The sequence below is a fragment of the Herpailurus yagouaroundi genome, unplaced genomic scaffold (genome assembly GCF_014898765.1).
Source record: "Herpailurus yagouaroundi ecotype Mexico unplaced genomic scaffold, PumYag 355, whole genome shotgun sequence".
In the NCBI taxonomy this organism is placed as follows: Eukaryota; Metazoa; Chordata; class Mammalia; order Carnivora; family Felidae; genus Herpailurus; species Herpailurus yagouaroundi.
The window spans coordinates 2,433,906-2,452,317 of NW_024412572.1; the positions used below are offsets into that span (position 1 = coordinate 2,433,906).

Below are 18,412 nucleotides of genomic sequence, written 5' to 3' on the forward strand. Positions count from 1 at the left end.
TTGGCTCCCATTGAACCATAAATGTTTGGTTAGGATCAGTGAGGAAGGAGTATGCCTATTAATAGGGACTATTCCTCAAACACATAAAGCTCTGGTTAGAATTTCAGACTCCTGATGGAAGAGTGTGGAAGGTTCTTTCTTGCAGCTGGGAAGGTGGGAGTGGAGGGCTTCTCATTTGCCCATCCTGTGCGCATGGACGGGTAGCATTGCAGGGGGCCGAGGGAATGGGCTGTGCACTCAGTCAGCCTGGCTGGGATTCCAGTCCCACCACTTACTAGCTGGGTGACATCTAGCAAACTGTCTGATCATTTGTAGCCTCAGTTTCCTCATCAGCATCCTAACACAGGGATGATAACAGCAGCTTCATCTCATGGAAGCTGTTGCTTGAGCTTCCAATAAGCACAATAAGCACTCAATAAATGTTAGCCATTTTCATCCTCACAGTCATAACTGCCTCATTAAGCGGAGTCAGAGAAGGGCTGAGACACAGGCACACATGCAGAGGTGTCTGGCACGGGAAAGGGTGGTGGGAGGCAGGGTGTGGCTGGGGCCGGCGGGGCAGGAGGGTAAGACAGAGCCTGGGCCTACCTTGAGCTTGGCCGTGAGACAGGGGAGGGCCTTGACGTAACTTGTTACTCATTTAGTTCTGGATAATTTCTGATGCATTCTAACACAGCCCTGTAAGTCAACCTCAGGATTCAAGCTGTCTGTTCTGAAGCTTTCAGGAAGGAAGACAGACTTCCTCGTTGGCTAACAGAGGGTGATCAGGGCCAATGCCTGTCCAGGGAGAGCAAACTTTCCTAGGTGCCTGGGCTTGCCTGGGAGATCTGAATGCCTGAGTTCATGCGAAGTCTCCTGGGACCTGCCCCGGCCAATACTGGGGTTTCTGGAGTCACGCCGGGCCACTGTCAGGACAGGCCAGTGCACCCCCTTTAGAAACCGGGGTTCCCTTCCACTCAGTCTCCATATCCAGACTCAGTTGTACCTATGGCCCTTGGCATGGGCCCATGTGTGCCCAGGATCAGAATGATATCGGGCTTAGCTCTCACAAAATTAGGCTTATGAGAAACTGCAGGAGCGAAGCCATGAGGCGGTGTTGGGTGGTGTGAGTGCTTTGAGCTCTGGAGGCAGACAGAATGCTCATGCTCAAATCCCCATCTGACCACCTTGGGGCCGTGGGCGAGTTTCTCTCTGTGCTTTAGTTTCCTCATCTATGAACTGGGGATAATGAGGACTGCCTCCTGGGAGCAGTAAATGAGATGGTACCTACGGAGCACTTAGAAATGCATCTTGTGCATTTGGAGATTATGTTATTGTGATTTAGAGGCAGGCTTTGGTGAAAACTTAACGTTGGGGGAAGTCTGTGTTCCTTTGCTAAAGGCCTGTGGGCTGGCGTTTCTGTCGGGTGCGTGGAAAAGCATGGAAGCAGATGGGCTGAGCAGAGAAGCCCCTTAGAGGGCTCACTTCCTGCAAACAAAAGGGTTTATTTTAGAAGAGGTAATGTGTTTCCATCAGATGAGAGATATCTTTTCCTTTTCCTTTTTTTTTTTTTTTTTTAAATCAGGGAGGATCTTTACTCATGTAGTGGGTCTGCTTTAGTTCCTGGCTGTTCAGGGGTGCGGGGGTGGCTCAGTCAGTTAAGCGTCCGACTTCGACTCAGGTCATGATCTCATAGTACGTGGCTTCGAGCCCCGTGTCAGGCTCTGTGCTGGCAGCTCAGAGTCTGCAGCCTGCTTCGGATTCTGTGTCTTCCTCTCTCTCTGTTCCTCCCCCGCTCACACTCTGTCTCTCTCTCTCTCTCTCTCAAAAATAAATAAAGCTTAAAAAGAAAATTCCTGGCTGTTCTACTTTTGGTACTGTGTTAAGAATCACCTGTTCTTCATCCATTCACCAAACTTCTATTGCCCACCTGGCCTGTCTGGTGGTGGGCTAGCTGTTTGCTGGGAGCTGCCTTTTGCTGGCTGACCAGCTGACTGGGCATGTCCTGGCTGTCCTGCTCTGGGCAGAGTGGGTGAGCATTGCACCCCGTGGCCCATTGTTCTGGCTAATGTCCCAGCCCCCAGGGCTGAGTGGTACCTGGCAGCCTACCCATCCGTGTTCCCGGCTTACCTGCCTTGCAGCTCCATCCCTCAGTTGTACCGAGGCAATGAGCTGAATGTAATATTTAGGCTTTGGATTCCTGAGAAACTTCAGAACACAGACCAGCGGGGGGCAGAGCAGGAAATCAGATCGGAGGATTAGATTCTAGCTCTGGAAGTTTTGCTTTTGAATGTTTGTACATTCTCTCGTTGACCTCTCTTTTCCTTCGCCTTGTCAGAGATAACGCAAGTCCAGTTTCATACTTAGATAAGAGCGCTCCTGAGAAAACAGAGAAAGGTCAGGGGAAGAATTCCCACCCATTTTATTGCCACAGGGTCAAGACATTTGACACAAAGTGCCATATCACTCTGCAGAATGGTGGTGGGTTCTGAGAAATAGCCATTTGAGAAAGGCTTTCCTGTGACACCAGTGGATTTGGAATTTCATACATCAGCTGGGATAACCCTTGCCCCTACCTTATTGCCTGTTCTGTTCTGCCTTCCACGAACAGTGACCCTCACTCTTGCCCTTCTTTGGGGTCAGTGCAGTGGGAGGACATGATCTGTTCCTACTAACAACACTTCTGACACCAAATTTGTGTGCTTTTCCCCCAAGCCAACCCATTCTTTGCCTTTCTGGATACCAACTGAGTGTCCTGCAATTCAGTTCTGACACAAAGACCTGAAATCAGTGCAGACCCAACAGATTAAGGGCTCAGTCCCACCAGACTGCCCCACTTCAGATGCTAATCACAAGTACTGGGTTCTCATGGTACCTGCTTCTGTTTGACTTGGCTACAAGTTAGGGGCTCCCACAATGCCTTCTTCAGGTTCAGTAATTTCCTAGAATGGTTCACAAAACTCCGACACTTTACTTACTATTACTATTTATTATAAAGGCTATTATAAAGGGTACAGATCAACAGCCAGATGAAGAGGTGCATAGGGCAAAGTCCAGAAGGATCCTGAGCATAGGAACTTCTGTCCCCATGGAATTGGGGTGTGCCACCCTCTTGCATGTGGAGACATTCACCAACCCAGAAACTTTCCAAACCCTGTTGTCTAGGGATTTTAATGGAAGTTTTATTATGCAGGCATGGTCAGTTATTAATCCCCAGCCTCTCTCCCATCTCTGGAGGTTGGAGGGTGGGGGCCGAAAATTCCAGCTCTTTGATCATGCCTGGGTCTTTCTGGTGACTAGCCCCCATCTGGAATCTATCTAGGAGCCCACCAAGAGTGGTTTCATTAGAACAAAAGATGCTGCTGTCACCTAGGATATTCCAAGTGCTTTAGGAGCTCTGGGTCAGGAATCAGGGAGAAAGAACAAATACATATTTCTTGTTATTGCAGAGGGTGATGCCGATAATGATCTGGGCCTCCCTATTTTCTCCTAATTTCTTCTGGGCTGAGTGTAGCTTCCTGGCCCATGCCATTTTGGAAGGGTCAGCTGCCCTGGGGACTAGTCAGAGGACACTCAGTAACCTGAGGCTACTCTCCCTTACCCCTGCTTTCCAACACATACCAAAGGCAGGGCCACACCTGGGCCAAAGCTGTGCCTGCTGTACCCTTCAGTGAAAATGCAGGCATGAGAGGCAGGAGGCGGTGGCGGGGGAGGGGGGGTTGCTGTGGAACTTGTCTTGGGCAGATGGGGAGCAGAGATCTCCCTGCAGTCTCTGGGAACCCACTGACCATGCGACTGAGCCCAGCATCAGCCCCTGGGGATGGGTCGAGGTGGGACTGGCTATAAGATCCTTGTAAGAGGAACTTCAGGTTTAGACAGGATTAGTGCTGTGGAGAACAGATGTCTGCTGTTTGGAGGTCAAGGGTGACTGAGTAGGAAGGAGGGCCCCCTACTTTATGGAATGGCCATGGTGTGTGTCTATATTTATTTTTTCTAAAGAGTAGAAAGCACAGATGAGAGGAAATACATAAAAAGAGATTTGGGAAGAGATCCAGATCCACACTTTAGCTTCAATGGGTCCATTGTGGGTCCCGGAGATGGGATTGCCCTGAGTTGGGGCGGGGCCTGTAGGGAATCACTGGAGACATTGGCAGAGGTCCCCCCTGCATGGATACTTGCCAGGATGTGTGATCTCTGGTCTGTGGTTCACTGGGCCAATGGCATGGCTGGATTGTGGTCTGGGGGAGGATGGAGGGGGGTTCAGGTGGAGGGTGAGCTGAGGGCTCCGAGTTGCGGGGCAACAAAGGGGTATCCTCGTACCCACCCACAGATGTGTCAGCCTGAGCTAGGAAGCTGGCTTGGGTGGTGGTGAGATCATGGGCAGATGGCCTCCTGGCCCCCCATTGGCCCCAACTGAAGTCACAACAGGGGACTTGCCCACGAGGAGACCTTAGGGCCACCCCTCAGCTGCGGGGTGAGGATGGCACCTTGGTCTCTGCCCTGCTGAGCTCAGAGAATGCCCGCCTCACCCCTCCTCTGTCCCCCATCTGGGCTGGCCTTTTAGCCTGCTTGCCTCAGGGGACTCTCGTGGGTGGGGCTGTGCCCTGTGGCCCCCCCCACAACACCAGTGCAGAGAAAGGCCTGTTCCTGGACCAAGCAACACGTGACCCCAGCAGAGCCAGATCCTGTGGGGCGGCTGTAGGGAAGGGCTGGGAGTCACAGTGAACTGAGAACAAGGAGCTGCGGGTTCTGGGCTGGGCTCCACCACTGACTGCATGTGGTTGTCACTTCCCTTAGTCCTCCCTTCCATAAAGTGAGACATTGACCCGAAGATCCTACTGTGACCTCTCAGGGACTGAGGAGAGGGATCCGAGTTAGAGTCCTCCTGTGGAACACGTTTTCAGACTGGTGTGGGGAAAGAACATCTGGAGTTTCCACTTGGGGTGCCTGGGTTGCATGTGCATTCCACCTTTGCCACCTCCGAGGGGCTTCCGCACCTCCTCTTGCTCTTACCTCCCTCCTCTGTGTCCCTCCAGGGGAGTGTCTCGTCACAGGACAATCCCACTTCAAGAGCTTTGACAACAGGTACTTCACCTTCAGTGGGGTCTGCCAGTATCTGCTGGCGCAGGACTGCCAGGACCACACCTTCTCTGTTGTCATAGAGACCGTCCAGGTGAGCTTGCCTGCCACGAGTCAGGAAGCTGTGACCGGGGTTGGGGCAAGGTGGTCCCGTTTCCTTCGTGAGCTGCCGGGGTACATGCTCCAGAGACCGAAGCAAGGAGGGGAAATCTAGAGGGCACAGGGCTCCCCGCTGAGGACTGAAGTCCCAGACTGGCTTTGGAACCATAGGCCCAAGAGTTCTTTATAAAGACTGGAGCAGGACTGGGAAAGGGTGTGGGGAGCTGGGCTCAGGGCCGTGTTCTGGCACACCTCCAGGGGCCCACTCACAGAGACGGCTCCGTCAGAATGGAGCTGCTTCTCCTAAGAAGGCCAGACGCTGTGTGGGGCTGTGCTCTCTCTCTGAGGAAATGGGTCCTGGGCTGGGGCACTGGGCTGGGGTTGTGGTGACATCACTCTGTGTGCCGCTCTTGGCAGTGCGCTGATGACCCTGATGCTGTCTGCACCCGCTCCGTCACTGTCCGCCTGCCCAGACTGCACAACAGCCTTGTGAAGCTGAAGCATGGGGGAGGAGTCTCCATGGATGGCCAGGACGTCCAGATCCCTCTCCTGCAAGGTGTGCTCCCTCCTCCTCCAGGCCTGGGGTGGGTGCAGCTCACCTACAGAGCTCCTGCCCCTCAGCAGTGCTCACTGCCCACCTCTTCTGTGAGGAGAGCTAGCTTCGGAGGGGTGGGTATCCTCTATCCTCGGCATGCATCCTTTCAAGAAAGGAAGGCTTCCTGGAGGAGGAGGAGGATGGGTGGAGGAAGCTGGCTGGAGGCAAGGGAGCTGCTCTCTGGCATGGAAAGGGCGCAGAGGGGGAAAGGGGACCAAGAAGGTTTTCACTTGGCTTGAGCCAAAGGGGCGAGTTGAAGGTTGGGCACGGTGGTTGGAGCTCTCCTTTGAGGTGGGAAAGGAGCAGAGGCTGACGTGGAGAGGTTACAGGGTGGCTGGTGATGGGTCAGACCAGAGGATATCATGGGGCAAAGCCAGGCGACCCCGTGACCTGTGGGAAGAGCCGACCTGTCCAGTGACTTTGCCAGTTGGCACCACACCCTTTTGAGCAGCGTAATTGCCACCTTCACCCTCAAAGTGGCTGTCAGATCCTTCCTATTTCTTTCCCATGACCTTCATGGACCATGTGGCCCATTATCCTGGCATTGACCACAGCACGTCCACCTGTGTTTAATGCTGTCTGAGTCTCCCCATGAGGTACCTTCCTCCAGGGCAAGAGATTATGTCTCCTACCTCGTCTCCAGTGAGAACTGCTGTATTCAACCACACAGCATCGCTCAGACATGACGACTGAGTAACTCAGCCTAGAAGTGGGGTGCAAGGCCAGAAGGGCTTGGGGAATACTCAGGGGTCAGGGCTTCAATGGGAGGCAGAGCCTCAGAAGCCAAGGATGCAGAAGCCTCTGCCGCCTTCTTGTGGCAGTGGAGTGAATGGCAGGCTACGGCCAGGGTACAGGGGCACCTTTCTACGGCACCCAATTTGTACTACATCCTGATTATCCTTTCTCCTGAGACCCCGTTAAGCCTCATGGACATCCCCATCTGCCCCCAACTCCTTGATTTCATTGTTACAGTCCTTCGTGAGATACCCCGTCTCTTCCCACTATACATCTGCCTGCCCTCTCCCCATCCCAGCCTGAATCCTGTCCCTGCTCTGTTCCAGGTGACCTCCGCATCCAGCACACCGTGATGGCGTCCGTGCGCCTCAGCTATGGGGAGGACCTACAGATGGACTGGGATGGCCGTGGGAGGCTGCTGGTGATGGTAGGTGCCCTCCCAAACACTGCTTCCCTGTAGCCTGGACCTTACAAAGTTCTCCTTGTGCTCTGGCAGAGCTCTGGCTTTATGTGGTGGGAGAAGAATTCCTCTATCCCCAGGCCCTACGCCCCCAGAATAAGGAACAGGCCTCTCTTGTTTATGAGAGGCTGGTGTTTGTTGTCTGGACACCCCTTGTTTGTCCTGGGGGTTCTCCCTTCTGGGGCTCTGGTACCCCAAGGCCCTCCAGACTGGGCTGGCTCCTGAAGGGCTAGGAGGTAGCCTTTGGTGCCCAGCCTCCGGGCTGCAACAAAGCTGGGGAGCAGGGGTGTCTCTCAGGGGGTGCCCGCTGTGGGCAGCAAGGGAAGAGCCCATCTGGAACTCGCAGCCAAGGTCCCCTGTTGTGCACCCTGGGGGAGAAAGCCATCCTACTGCCCAGGAAGTTTGCCCTGGGAACTGCCAAATCCCTCCCCCGTCCCTGGGTCTCTGTGGTCTGGGGGGCCACTTCCTTGTGTTCTCCGTGGCCCCAGAGTCACATTTGGGTAGCAATCCATAGATTTCAACAGGGCTTCCTCTCTGGAAATTTCCCAGAGCAGATGGGCAGTGTGATTGCCACTGCCATTTTTATAAATGAAGGAACCCAGGCTCAGGTGAGTCAGGACACGTGCCCAGGACTACACACGTCATTGGTGGTGGAGCAGGATCAGCTCTCTGGCAGTGTCATTCCTGCTGGACCAGAGCTTCTCATTTCTTGGTCTTCAGATGACTTTGTACTCTTAAAAATTATTGAACACCCCAAGATCTTTTACAGAGGTTGTATCTGTCAATATTTACCATGTTGGAAATTAGAGAATTAAAATACATACTTATGAATTCACTTAAAAAATAACAATAATAATATATCGTATGCCTGAAACTGATATAACAATGCATGCTAATTACACTTCAATTGAAAAAAACCCAAACAAAAATAACAATAATAAATCCACTACATGTTAACATAAACAATAATTTTTTTTTTTTAAAAATAACTATGTTTTCCAAAGGAAAAATAAGGAGTGAGAAGAATATTATTGTTTTACATTTATGCCAATTTCTTTAATGGCTGGCTTAATCGGAGACAGCTGGAGACTCGCATCTCCTTCTGCATCCAGTCTTTTGCAACATTATGTGTCATGTAGCCTCTGGAAAATTCCACTGTACACTTGTAAGAACATGAGAGGGAAAAAGCTGAATGACATCTCTGTATGATTAGGAAAGTAGTTTTGGCCTTGTGGACACCTTGAAAGGGCTTCAGGGACCTCCATGCCCCAAAGGGTCCCAAGACCTCAGTTGAAGACCATAGCGCAGGAAGATCTCGGAGAGCTTCTTGTCAGCCTCTCCTCTGCAGTTAGAAATAAAACCCATCATTTCTGGAACAAGAAAAAACTCACCCTGGTCTCATGGTCTTTTGGTTACAGAGTTAGGATCAAAACTCAGGTCTCCTGACCCCCGACTAACTCACCTCCTGCACCCTGGTCTTCAGAAAGGGTGCCTCCCACCCTGCCATTGGCCATACCACCTTCTCTAACCTCTCATGTCACAGTAAGGGTGCTCGTGACCTGAGGGCTGAGCCTACCTCTGGAACAAGCCAAGAGGACCCAGGGGACAGAGGAAGATACTGCCTTAGTGGGGATAGTGTGACAGCAGGCCTGGGGGTGACCAGAGGGACTTTGTGAGGGAATGAGGGTACTCACGGTTTGGGAATGAGGAGGAAAGAGAGGATGCTGAGGCACAGGTGGAGGGAGTGAAGACATCACCTGTTTCGCTGCTCAGGTCAGGGCTGGCCTTGACCGCAGGCATTGCATTTCAGCTTGTGTCCTCAGAAGAACCTCATTCATTCACGAACTTGCTCAGTCATTTGTTCAACACATAGTTAGTGAGTGTCCAGAGGCACCATTCTAGAGGACAAGGCTACAACTGTGAAACTCCACAGACAAGGATCCCTGCCTCACTTAATTTATGTTGTACTGGGGGAAGACAGACGATAAACCAACCAAACCAGTATATTATATCGTATATCAGAAGGAAATCCTGAGGAGGTGAATAAAGCAGAGAAAGGGACAAAAAGTGTCAGGGTCTGAGCATTTACATTTTAAATAGGGATGTTAGGGGGCACCTGGGTGGTTCAGTCAGTTAAGCATCTACAGCTCAGGTCATGATCTCATGGTTCACGAATTCAAGTCCTGCTGAGCTGTCAGCACAGAGCCTGGAGCCTGCTTCGGATTCTCTGTCTCCCTGTCTCTCTGCCCCTGCCCCACTCGTACTCTGTCTCTCTCTCTCTCACACAAAAATAAAATTTAATTAAAAAAAATTAAAAAAAAAAAAATAGGCCAGGGAAGGCCTGGGTGCCTAGTGTGGCCAAACTTGAAATTCGTAAGGCAAACAGGGAAACGTTACTTTATTCTCTTCTAATGGCATTTCCTTGGGTACATTTTATATGGGTCTGGAACCTTCCACTAGATTGTTCATCTTGCATCCTGTGAAGTCATAGCTGGAAGCTGGAAGGGGCTTCAAGAGATGTCCATAGGAGCTCAGTTCTAGTGCATGATGGTTTCAACACAGGGAGGTCATCTGGCTGTGTTAATTACATGCAGAGCAGGAGTCAGGATTCTGGGGTCCCAGACCTAGTTCCATCTTTGAATCAGGGCCGTCTCAATAGAAACCAGCAGCTGCCCCAAGCTGTAAAGTGTGAAAGGCAGGTTTAACTCCCCAGCTTGTCTGTGAATATGTACTTTGGGCTCAGAAGGACGGAGAACAAGCCACATGCTGATGGCCTGGAGTTTGACCCGCAGAACTATCCTGGTCACCCATAGTGGGCTGCCCCAGATTCCTTGCTGACCCTACCTCCTCTGATCACACCACCTAGAGTCCTCCTTGGTCATGGTCCTTTGTTCCCAATGACACTCAGCGGCTGAGTCAAATTGAGATGGGAAGGTGTTGCTCTTTGTCACTGGGACTACTTGGACCATAATGGACTCAGCCTGCTTCACCCACACGTGTGACCGATATAAGTGTTCAGTAAAGGGGTGCGGACTTTGCACTTGATTCCGTGGGTGTCAGGGCTACCGCGTCTCCTCTGACAGGCGAGGGTGGCACAGAGCCCTCTGGACTAGGGCTCAACCTGGCTACTACTTCCAGCTCTGCCACCACCTCTGACCTTAGGCCAGTCATTTTCCTCTCTGGGACTCAGTGTTGCCATCTTTAAATGGCTAGATCTCTAAAATGCCCTCTGGCAAGACTGCTCTCTGGGGCTGATTTAAGAGCAGGGATGTTGCTGGTGGTAAACTTACACTACAGTTAGCTTTTCTTCCCTCTGCAGCCTCGGACTTGGCTACGGTTTATTAAGTTCGTATTTATTTTTCACCCTGGGAGCTCTTTTTGATTACAACTATCTCATTAGTTACTGGAAGCTGTGGCTGCTTTGGCCGCCACGGCTCCAGGGTAGTCTGCCTCTCCCTTTAGCTGTCCCCCATCTATGCGGGGAAGACGTGCGGCCTGTGTGGGAATTACAATGGCAACAGGGGTGACGACTTCGTCACGCCCGCTGGCCTGGCCGAGCCCCTGGTGGAGGACTTCGGGAACGCCTGGAAGCTGCACGGGGACTGTGAAGACCTGCAGAAACAGCACAGTGATCCGTGCAGCCTCAACCCGCGCCTGAGTACGTAAGCCTGGGGGGCAGGGGGGGCCTCGCGGAGCCCTGAGGTGTCTCCTGGGTTCCAGTGCATTCCATGGCACCAGTGCACCCACTTTTGGGGGACAGGGGCACTTGGCTTTTACCATCAGCATTTGATTATCTGCATCTGGATCATTTATTCTTCAACGGCCCTTGATTGTGCACCCTCCGTGGGCCGAACCCTTGGAAAGACGAGAATAGTACATGTTTCCTGTCCCTGGACCTTCGCAGTCTGTTGGAGCAGCAGCCACACAGAATTAAATTATCGGAGGATAAATGCACTGGGGTGGCCATTTGCAGGTTGATCTGTGACATCATTTCAGCCCTGCATTCATTTCCCTCTCTTACCCAGCCCATCGTGGAACGACTTCTCCCGTCTGTCCGTGGGTGGTGTGCTCTGGAAATGCAATTTATTATGTATTTAAGCCAAACGTAAAGTTTATTGGTTGCAGGAGAAAAATCACAGTGATTTCCGGTCGCTTTGCAGCGCGTGCTGCCGAGGGGGAAGCCGGTTGGGGGATTTCAGAGTGGGATTGGTCACTGCCGTCCGGGGGCGGGAGCTCCGAGGGCGGGGGCGGGGCCCCGGCCAAGCCTGTGCGCTGCTCTCTCTCCCGCCACAGCCAGGTTTGCGGAGCAGTCATGCGCTCTGTTGACGTCCGCCAAGTTCGAGGCCTGCCACCGCGTCGTGAACCCTCTGCCCTACGTGCAGAACTGCCGCTATGACGTCTGCTCCTGCTCCGACGGCAAAGACTGTCTTTGCAGCGCCGTGGCCAACTACGCCGCAGCCTGTGCCCGGAGAGCCGTGCACATCGGGTGGCGGGAGCCCAGCTTCTGTGGTGGGTGCCCTCCCTGTCCGCCAGCTCTCGCACAGCCCAACCCCGCACAGTTCTCGGATGTCCTGCGTGCAGCTCGTTCTTTTCACGGCAGTGTCTCTGCATCATTGCTTTCAGAACCGGGCCCAAGTGCATTTGGCAAGCATGGGTAGTGAGAACTGTTTATTTGCAGCCGCCCTCTCCACCCCCCCCCCCCCCAACTCCTGCAGGACAGGCGGTGGGGACTGGCTCTCTCTCTCACAGGACAGTGTGATTACTCTAGCCTGTTCCGGGAGGGCGAGTTGCATCCCTCTACCTGGTGGTGGTCTAGAACCTTGGAGTTCCTGGGAAGCAGAGATTTCATGTGGCTGCTGCCACCTAGTGTTCCATACATGTATGGCCAGGTGGAGGAATGAGTGAGTCCCAGATCCCAATGGGTCTCTGCACTCAGGTGTGGGGAATGCACCTGCGGATCCTTTGCTTGTAACTCCAGCCAGATGATCAGTAGACTCCTGGCCCACATCTCTGGCATTGGTAGAGTTATATAAAGTTGAATGACATCAATGTCCCCAGCTGACTTTGGAGTCTCACTCTGCCATGTTAGATTTCTGCCACCACAGCTGGTATCTGCTCCACTTTCTGGACCCTTGAACAGCTAGATTGTGCTCACTCTGTTGTTGGTGGTGCTGCACGGGGAACATGTTCCGAGTGCCCAGCATGGTCAGGCAATGCCAGTGGTGTAGAAACTGCCTCCGTACTAGGTGACTGTCACACTGAGTAAAAGGATAATGAGATTAAGGCAGAGGCAATCAAGGAAGGCTTTCTGGAGGTGGTGTACTCGACCAGGCTTTAAAAAGTCACCATCTTGGCAGAAAAGAGTTGTTCCACAGGCGGATAGTAGTAGTGATGCATGGAAATGAGGAGGATATTCTGGGAGGATGAGGTGTCGTGAATATTCTGATTTTTAGGGTGAAGTAGATGTGTGTGGAGACTAATATGCCCGTGGTCCTGGCAGAAGCAGGGAAATAGGAGCTATGAGAGGCGGAGAAAGGTCCTAATATATATCACGTATTTGAAGAAGCTTAGGTACAGGGCTCTAGAAATGTCACTATTGGGGTCTAATGAGCCAACTCATGTTTCAAGTCTAAGCAGTGTCCTAAAAAAACAGGAGCAGAGACAGAAGTGAGGATGAAAGGGACCACGTGTATGCATGCATGCAGTTGTGCCTCCCTGTCCCTCTGGGTCGGGGATGCCAGAGTCATGGCCAGCAGCCGGAAGAGCAGAGTCTGAGGCCTTGCTGGAACTTGCGGGTGACTTCCCCGCCCTGCGGCCTTGAGCCCATCATCTCCCCCTCCACACCTCAGTTTCCTCATCGGGGTTTGCTGTTTAGAAACTGGGCAAAGTAATGAGGAAATGGCGTGCTGTTCATGACTATGCTTTGGTTGTCCACCAATATTAGAAATTCTGCATTATCAGTGTGCTACAGCATCTGAAGGATTTCCTCATTTAGGACGTTCTCCCATATCACTGAGGGCTTACCGGCACGTTCTGTAATCTCACGAAAGCTGCTGTCCTTCACCTCCGGAGAATAGAACGAAAGGGAACAGGCTGAGACTGTGGGAGCAGGGACTGAAATTTGGAGGCAGAAAATGTATGGGTGGTGGGAAGTTTTCTGTCTCTATGGGCTTATGTGGAGGTGAACCAGAGAAGAGGCTGGCCAGATGGTCCTGGAGGCCTGAGCCTCAAGGAGGGTGGGCAAGACTCCTGGGTTCCTGACTCCATCCTGTACCTCATTTTCTCCCTGAGAAATGAACAGAGCTCCCTACACCACTAACTCCATCCTTAAGAAGAGCCCCCATCAGCTGGGGATGCTCATGAAGCAAGGACTGATCATGCTGTGAGGAGATTGGGAGAAGCATGCTTTGTTTTGCTTGTTACTTGGTTACATTTCCTTTGGGAAGAAAAGAGCATAGGCTTCTTGTAGATGGGGATCAAGTCTTAACCACTTCTGCCTCCATGAGCCTAGCACAGCCCCTGGCACACAGTGGGAGCATGAGAAACGTCTGTTAAACTGAGGTGGCCACTGTTCCTTCTGGGGAGGAAGCCCAGAGGAGAAATTCAATACGGCTCGAAGCCAGTTCTAGAGACATCTGTCAGAGAGAAAAAGCTCTCTGCTCCAGCTGCTCCTTAATGGGTAAATGAATGTGCCCTTAACATCACAGGTTCAATGGATTGAAAGAGAGTTGCATTTTTATTGCCCCAAACACCCCATCATAACACACCCTGCTCTCAATACTCATCCACTGACCCAACCTCTCTGCTGGTTCAGAGAAAAACCCATGTCTAATATGGTTACGGAGCCCCCTCCCTTCTCAGCTCCCCTCAAATACTAAACACTGAGCAGGTGCAGGAGGGGAAGCCCACAGGGGCTCTCCAGGTGTTCTCACCCCCATGTCTGAGGTTCACAGCCAGGGCTCCCTTTTACACTTTCTGTGACACATTTTGCCAGTGGGTGTCCACTGTAGAAATGGATTCTAACAGAGAGGGCAAGGTTTCTAATGGTCCCAGCAGGAGTGTCCTCAGAGTGAGGTGGTCATTTCTTGGATAGGAGCTGATTAGCAAGAAGAAAGCCTTTAGAAAGGGCAGAGCACTTCCCACGCCCCCAGTAAAGGGTTTCCTCATCGGGGTGCTCACGGTGTTGGCCAGAATCCAGGAGTGCTAGGTCTTCTTAGGCCTGGGCCTTCATTTGGAATACCCCTCCCATCTGGAGCCCCCTGAGCTGGGGCTGTGTTTCCGCAGTCATCATCATGATAAAACAGCAGTGAGCATTTACCATGTGCCAGGCATTACTCTGAATTTGTTAGCTCTCTTAACCTTGACAACAATCCAGGTGGGTATTAGTCTATTCCAACGAGGAAACTGCTCAAGGTCACAGCGTAACTAACTAATGGCAGAACCAAGGCTCGAACCCAGGAATTTGGGAGACAGAGCCTGTCCACTTCCCTGTATTGCTGCGTCCTCTTGGGTCTTGTCTGCTGTGCTGTTTCTCTGTGGGAGGAGGCCAGGGAGAGTGAAGGCGGGGAGGAGACAGGGCTGCCCACCTGGCTGAGGCAGGCACAAGAGTGTCCCTGTACTTTGTGGCTGTCCTCAAAAGCATGGCTCCTAAGGGGTTGTTTCCTTTGTAGAGCATAATGGTTAAGAGCATGAGCTCTTGGTCATAGAGAGCTGGGTTCAGATCTTGCCTCTGCTTCTTCCTGGGAGGCATGACCTTGACAAATTACTTAGCTTATGTTTGAGTTTTCTTACTCGTAAGAAGAGGGCTATGAGATCTAATTCAATGGGAGGTGTAAAAGGCACAGAAGCTGGTGAAGAGCAGAATATTCAGTAGATGCTCAATTATCATCATCCCAGGAGAAATGCCCTTGCCTGCCATGCCCAGTTCTTTTTAATATTCACAGTGTCAAAATCCACCTGATTTCTACATGTCCCAGACTTCAAGGATTCAGAGACCACTAAAGCAGGATCCCTCTAGTTCAGCAGAGGGGAAACCGTGTGCATTCATTATTATCATAGGCATTTGTGAGCATGACAATACAGTTTTGCTCCTAGTAGGAAAGGAAGGTAGTGATTGTACAGATATAATTGGGGTTACAGGTCCTAGAAAGACAGTCCTTGTCATCTTCATGTTTCCACTGAGGCCTTCCTTTCCCTTGCCTCTCTCCCAGCGCTGAGCTGCCCACAGGGCCAGGTGTACCTGCAGTGTGGGACCCCTTGCAACATGACCTGTCGCTCCCTTTCTTACCCGGATGAGGACTGCAGTGAGATCTGCCTGGAAGGCTGCTTCTGCCCCGCAGGGCTGTACCTGGATGAGAGGGGAGACTGTGTGCCCAAGGCCCAGTGCCCCTGTTACTATGACGGCGAGATCTTCCAGCCCGAGGACATCTTCTCAGACCATCACACCACGTGGTAAGTGCATGCAGCAGGACCAGGGACCTCGGGAATGGCAGGGCTTGAGAGGAAAATGGTCCTCCAAATCCTTCATTTTGTGGGTGGGAAACGGAGGCCCAGGGAAGAAAGTGACTTGCCCAGCAAGTCAGAAAGAAAGCTGCGATTTCACCCAGCTTGAGTGGCTTCCTTACTCGTGGCTGGCGGGAGGACTGCTTCAGCTTCATTGCCAACTCTCATGTGTTGAGCCCCATTTCCCTGTAGTAGGTCTTAGTTTCCCTGTTTGAGAACAGGAAATGGGAGGGCTCCCTGTCCCCTCCCCTGTAGCCCCCTGGCAGTGTTCCCAGGCGGGGGCATTTGAACCAGCAGAAAATAGACGAAGGCAGCCTCACCTCAGTGGTTCATTGCTACCCTGACTTGCTTTACATACTTCCCTGAAAAATAGCTCCAATCACACTTGCTTCTTTTGGCCCTTTGCCCCGTCCCTCTGTCCTGGTCCATTTCAGAGGGGCTGTCACAGTCACAGGAGAAATTTATGACATTTCCTTGTCACCTGCTCTGGCCTGGGTGCTGGCTTAGAGACTGGTGATCTGAAGGAGAACAAGACACAGTGTGCACCCCAAAGAAGCTGATGGTTTACTAGGGAGACCAGTTAAAATGTCCTGTGGAATATTTCAGACATAAAAGTAGAGAGAATAGAGTGAGGAGCCCTAAGGCATCTGTCCCCAGGTTCAGTGATTATCAACACTTTGCCATTCTTGTTTTATCTATTCCCTCCTCCCCCTTTTGGCTGGAATAAAGAAAATCTCAGATGTTACATCATTTCATCTGAAAATATTTCAGTATGTGTTTCTAACAGATAAGCACTTAAAAAACCCGATCTAACCATAATACCATTGTTCAGATAAGCACTAGCAATGATTCCTGATAACACCTAATATTCCATCTATGTTAGCTTTCTTGACTGTCTCAAAATGTCTTTTTATATGTAATTGCTTTGTTCAAATAAGAATCTAAACAAGGTCTGCACACTGTGTGTGGTATGAAGCTTTTCCTCCTCACTTAGTTAGATAAGTTTGTGGTCCTTCACCATCTCTTATGCCCAGAGCAGATTGGTTATGCTTGGATGGAAAGAATGGTTGTCACTGGACTTGGATTTAAGCAAAATGCGTTGTATCCCCCTCTGGACTGTGACCTCCCCAAGAGTAGAGACCACATCTTAGGTCCTGATTCCCAGCATCCAACACACTTATGGCAGAAAATAGGCATAGTCAATGTTTACTGAGATGAAATAACATTCATATTTGGTAGGCTCGCCATTTTGTAGACATAAAAATCTCTACTCACTCAGAAAAGGTCAGTTGCTTCCACTTGGGAGGAGCTGGAGAAGACCCAGTGCAGGAGGTAGCTTTGAGTTTGAGGAAGATTCTAGCAGTGGGCGTGGGGCGGGCCTGTGGAGGAGGGCTTTGGGGTGGAGCCGAGGCCCAGGGCCAAAAACACACAGGGAGTACTCACCAGTCACCAAGGTAAGTCCTCTGGGGGGGGGGCATATGTTGCATGAAGGGAAGATAAGCCTGGGAGGATGTTGGGCATCTTCGAAAGATGGGGAGAGGGGGACTGGAGCAGTAGGCAGGGAGGACCTCAGAGGTTTTGAAAGAGCAAATAGGTCAAAGCGTAGCTTTAAGGAGTGGGTTCTGGAAGCTGCATGAGGTGTGGAGACAGGGAGATCAGTTGTGGGAAGAAGTTGACACAGTCTGGTCAAAAGGTGCTAAGGCCCCGGGCCAATACTAGCGGTGGAGATAGACCAAGGGGACAGAGGCCAGAGACCCCAGGAAGTAAACAGACTGGGGGGACATGTAGGGGGATGAGGTTGGCTGAAGACGGCCCCGGGGTTCTGGACTGGAGTGCCCGGGAGTGCAGGAACAGCAAGAGGGCTCCTTGTGGGTAGGGGGAGGATCATGAATTTGGTCTTAGCCCGGATGGCTGAGTTGCCAAGAGCGCATGCTGGTGAGTGAGGGGAAGCAGTCACCGGAGGGGTGGGTGTGGGACTCGAGTGAGAGGTGGAGGCTGGACAAGATTTGCGTGGAGGTGTTCTGTATGGCTGCAGGGGCAGCCAGGCCCACGAAGGAAGTGGATTGAGGAGCAGAAAAGGAAACTGAGTCCAGAGCTTGGGGGGATGTTCAGAGGACCAGGGGAGCAGAAAGAGGATCCTATGAGAGAGGCCAAAGGAAAAAGGCAAGCAAAAAGGCACAGCGAATGCCGGGCCATATGGTGGAGGTGAGGAGAGCAGGAGAATGACAACATCTGTTGGTCTGAGCATTGGGCCTTCACCCAAGCGGTCGTTTTACTCCAGTTGTCCAGCTATGATTTTCAGGGTGTTTCTCTCTGGGACCTTAAAACAATGCCGTTAGAAGGCAAGCATCGCTTTTCTTAGTAAGGAATTTGAGGCTTAGGGAGATTATCACTTTCCCAAATCATCCAGCCAGTGATAGAACCCAGGGACTCTTAGACTCTTCATATTACATGGAGAGGAGGCTGTTGAATTTGGCAATCGGAAGGTCATAGTGGCCCCCATGTTGCAGTAGTGTGGTGAGGAAAGAAGCCAGAGGGTAGGAGGCTGGGGTGACTTGGAGGGCAGCACGTGTCCCTGGTCATTTTACCATATTGGAGGCACAGGGAAGGTGGGGAGATGAGGTGCAGAGGGCCCTGGGTGAGCAGAGCTGGCGAATAGCTCTGGCTTCAGGCTTTCTTCAGGATTTGCACATCAGTGACCTCTCCATGATATGTTCCCGGGCTCTCCTTTGGGCACCAGGGCTGAAAGCTATTGTCTGTCGCGTCTCTCCACTTCATTTAGAAAACCGGATTTCATGGAGAATGGGAACCATCAGGAACTTGGGGCTTGTTTTGTGGCTCTTTATTTTTATCCCCGCACACTGAAGGGTGAGCCCCATGGAGCAAATGCTGGTGATGCCCACAAGAGGTAGTAGAAAGGTACAAACACATGTGTCTAGAAGTATCTTTAGGCTGTTTGATCA

The 18,412-nt window shown here is 51.6% G+C and overlaps 1 protein-coding gene across 1 annotated transcript in view; it reads left to right on the top strand.

Annotated features, from left to right (window-relative positions):
* VWF (von Willebrand factor) overlaps window positions 1-18,412 on the top strand; it is a 138,075-nt gene that overhangs the window by 42,810 nt on the left and 76,853 nt on the right. The window contains exons 11-16 of the mRNA XM_040462716.1: window positions 5,016-5,152; window positions 5,575-5,713; window positions 6,814-6,914; window positions 10,410-10,605; window positions 11,241-11,456; window positions 15,158-15,398. Of these exons, the coding sequence (XP_040318650.1) occupies window positions 5,016-5,152; window positions 5,575-5,713; window positions 6,814-6,914; window positions 10,410-10,605; window positions 11,241-11,456; window positions 15,158-15,398 (1,030 nt within the window). The remainder of the gene's footprint in view (window positions 1-5,015; window positions 5,153-5,574; window positions 5,714-6,813; window positions 6,915-10,409; window positions 10,606-11,240; window positions 11,457-15,157; window positions 15,399-18,412) is intronic.